Below are 3,910 nucleotides of genomic sequence, written 5' to 3'. Positions count from 1 at the left end.
AAGGCGAACATGGCGAGTTGTTCATACAACTCGGCGAATAGGATGAAGGAATATTGGACTTGGGTATAGAGAAAGGGACTCGGCGAGTTGGCAAGCCAACTCGGCGAGTCTGGTCAACTGGCAGTTGACTGTGACTTGACTCATGACTTGTTAAGGGTAAATGGACAATTTACCCTGAGGGCGGTTAGCAGTATTTAACTAAGTGTTTGGTGGGAATTACAGCCGGAGGATTTCCGGAGCAGCAGCAGTAGACAGACCATTCCCATATAGATCAGTAGCTACTACGAGGTGAGTTACCTTCCAGTAGTGGTGGGTCTAATGCTACAATTCCGGCCCACCAGTAAGAGATGTATGATAGATGATTGTCTTTGTGATATCATCTAGGTTAGCTACTACCTGATATATTATATGCTAGCATGATATGTTGTATGTGATAGTAGTAGAGTTCGGTTGTTAGGACCGAAGGGTAGTCAGACACCCCAGATACGTCTGACAGTATATGATGATATGTTTGCATGCTGGCTTTTTACGTTATATGCGATAGAGGTAGTAGGAGGGGACTAGTCCCCGAGTTCGGTTGCTAGGACCGAAGGGTAGTTCAGGCACCCCAGATATGTCTGATAATATGTTATGTTATGATATATGTGATAGTAGCAGTAGGGGGTGAAATAGTCCCCGAGGTTCGGTCGTCAGGACCGAAGAGTCGCCAGCACCTCAGAATGGCTTGACATGGGTAGTCAGCACCCCAGAATGGCTTGATACGGGTAGGTCGGCACCCCAGAATGGTCGTACCGGGTAGGTCGGGCACCCCAGAAATGCCTGGCAATATGTATGATATGTGATTGTATGCTATGCGGTATGATGAGGGAACTCACTAAGCTTTGTGCTTACAGTTTTCAGTTTTGGTTTCAAGTACCTCTTCTTCGAAGGAGAAAGAGGTGGCGCGGTAGCGGCCCAACACACACATGCTCCATATTCCGCATCATGAGATCTTCCTGGGGATTTGTACTCTGACATTATTATGTTTTATGAAATGTTTTTCCAGACATGCGATATCTTTATGAAATATTATGATCAGTAAATGTTTTAATTTGAATGTTTTGCTAAATATATGTTTTCAAAAATGAAAATTTTGGCTCGTATTTTTACAGTGTTACAGGTTTGTTGATTTCATGAATTGCAGCCAAACTTAGATTGACTAAATATCATTTTGATTTGATCACTAAAATATTATAAACGCCGAATATAACCTAAAAAAACATATAACAGTGTCTAAAAACATCAAATTGTAATAATAACCAAAATGGAAAAGCAATAGCAAAGTCTTTTCAGGCCATTCAATGCCTTCAACTTCATAAACAATAGATAATCCTAGATTTTGTACCTTTTCGATTGCTTCTTCTTCTGTTTGAAATGATTTTACACATAAAATAGGTCCAAAAACTTTCTCTCTCCAAATTTGCATGGATGTGGTGACATCACTAATTATTGTTGCCTCAATGTAGAATCCACTTTTTAAATGCTGAAATTTTTATATAATATGTATGTTTCCAATTTAAAAAATTAATTTAAGATGACATTAGAAACTCTTAAGTTGTACCTCAGGACGTTTTCCTCCAAATGAAATGGTTGCACCTTCACTTTTGGCAGTTTCAACAAATATCAATATCTTCTCGTACTGAAATATTGAATAGTTTACAAATTAATCTTTTTTTTTTTTAACAAAGATTGAGAAATTCTTATTTGGTTAATTATTATATATATATATATATATATATATATATATATATATATATATATATATATATATATATATATATATATATTCTACCTGTTCACCACTAACAACGGATCCAAGCCTACAACCTTCTTCTAATGGATCTGGAATCTTGATATTTTTAGCCAACTTCACAACCTTCTCTAAAAACTCCTTAGCAGTACTTTCCTGAAACATAATAGTGCTTAGTAAGCAAAAGTTATTGAAAATCATTAGTGGTATTTAAAAGTACGATGCTTTAATAAAAAAATATATAAAAGTAGGATCTTACAATTAAACAGAAACAATTGTGAGTATGTTGGTACTTCATGTATTTAGAATGTAGTTGAAGCATACAAGGATGCAATTTAGCAATTGGTTTTTCTGGATCCTAGTAACAACTTAATTTCATAACAGCAACTTCAGCACCACCTAGTATCTGCCTTGCCTCTGGAAGTGGTTTGCTAATTTTCTCAACCTATCCATGTTATTTGGTCCTATTACAAAATAACAAAAATCATTAAAAAAAATCGATATTATCACCAAATTTTAAAAATGAAATCTGAAATAAAAAGAAACAATCCTAAAAAAATATTTATGATTATTTAAATCAGAAATTAATTTCTATCACTTCATATGGTGTACTAATAGATTACTCTATCTATTATTGTATCTAGTATCCATTATAGATTACTCTATCTATTATTGTATCTAGTATCCATGTTCATGTTGTGGTCTTGTTACTTATCATTTCATCTATTATCTAGAGAATATTTACCATTTTTTCTAAATAATTAAATGAAGTCAATGATTCGTCACAAAAAAAAACACACCTTATGGCTTATGATGTATGCATGACATCATCCCAGATTTTAATCGATATGGTAAATATAGATAATTATGGATGCCAAGCATCATTATTTATTATTCAGGTCCTCCTCTGTATGTATTTAAATATTATGTATTTAAATATTATGTGGACATTGTTGAATAAGATTTTACAATTATATGTTATTCGTTTATATCTTTTTTTTCACCTACTTCTACCAAAATAAAGATGCATGGAAAAAATATTGTTTCATAATACATTTTATAACTATATATTACTATTTTCATTTTTAATGGAAGAAAAATATTTTGTTTTGATTACGATGTAATTACTAAACGACAGTCTAGGAAATAATAATAATAAATGGGCCTATGTACTTCCTACAACTAAAATGTAAACCACAATAAATAAAATGGAAAATAAAGACTTAACATATTTAAAGATTAGAGTTGGTACTTCCAGGAAGTAATTACAATTAATGGGATACTTGTAGTTTGTAGATTGGGGGATTGAGGTCTATGCTGAAGAGCCTGCAAGACCGATAAAAATAAAATTAAAAAAATGAACCATCATGACATGGTTGTTGAAGCTAATTCCATAAAATTAAGAAAATTAAGAAAAGCTTATATTTTTATAAGAATGAAAACAAAAATAACCACTTATTTTTTTTTTACCTTATTAACTCTCCATCTCCAACACCCTTTAGAAGATGGGAGGCTAAACTCTTATGGAGCCTTCAAAGTTGCTCTTCTATATTGATATCCTTAAACTCTTCTTAAAACTCCTCCAAACTTGCAAAATGCGTAAAAATTATAGTAACAGAAGATGATGTTTAAGGATTGTCTACTTTTCCTTATATAATATTACACATAGCTTATGGTAAGGGGTTGCATTAATACAAACCTTCCCAGCATCAAGGAAATGTATGAGCATGAAAAGGTCATCCAAGTTGTTTTGAAAGCCATCTTCAATTCAGATTAAATATATATAAAAAAAATAAGTAAATTATACACTTAAACACTATAACAAACCTGGAGAGGGGTTCCGGTTAATAATGTACAATGTTTGGTGTCAAACTGTTTTAATGTAAAAACCAACTTTGAGTCTTTGTTCCTGATACGCTTCAATTTTGTTTCCACCTTCAGCTTCAGCAACAGTAGCAGCTCCATGAACTGCTTCTGCATCGACAAAATAAATAGTTTTATAAACTATACAGGAAATAAGCATACATTCATGGGAAGCAATTGGATATAGGCAGTTTTCTTTATGCTAAACATTAGCTACAATCAAGGTGGGTAACCTGAAACAAAAAGTCGAAGTTTTTA

General features: G+C 32.9%; 1 protein-coding gene across 1 annotated transcript in view; it reads right to left on the bottom strand.

Annotated features, from left to right (window-relative positions):
- Positions 1–1,222: 1,222 nt before the first annotated feature.
- LOC145040875 (aminoaldehyde dehydrogenase ALDH10A8, chloroplastic-like) overlaps positions 1,223–3,910 on the bottom strand; it is a 3,511-nt gene continuing 823 nt past the window's right edge. The window contains exons 2-8 of the mRNA XM_078988765.1: positions 3,886–3,910; positions 3,260–3,763; positions 3,059–3,115; positions 2,049–2,253; positions 1,832–1,945; positions 1,601–1,678; positions 1,223–1,522 (exon numbers count right to left, since the gene is read on the bottom strand). The exon at positions 3,886–3,910 is cut by the window's right edge and continues 513 nt beyond it. Of these exons, the coding sequence (XP_078844891.1) occupies positions 1,223–1,522; positions 1,601–1,678; positions 1,832–1,945; positions 2,049–2,111 (555 nt within the window). The 5' untranslated portion in view covers positions 2,112–2,253; positions 3,059–3,115; positions 3,260–3,763; positions 3,886–3,910. The remainder of the gene's footprint in view (positions 1,523–1,600; positions 1,679–1,831; positions 1,946–2,048; positions 2,254–3,058; positions 3,116–3,259; positions 3,764–3,885) is intronic.

This window comes from Lactuca saligna, chromosome 4 (assembly GCF_052625555.1).
Source record: "Lactuca saligna cultivar CGN05327 chromosome 4, ASM5262555v1, whole genome shotgun sequence".
Lineage (NCBI taxonomy): Eukaryota > Viridiplantae > Streptophyta > Magnoliopsida > Asterales > Asteraceae > Lactuca > Lactuca saligna.
This window is presented reverse-complemented; position numbering and strand designations above follow the sequence as displayed.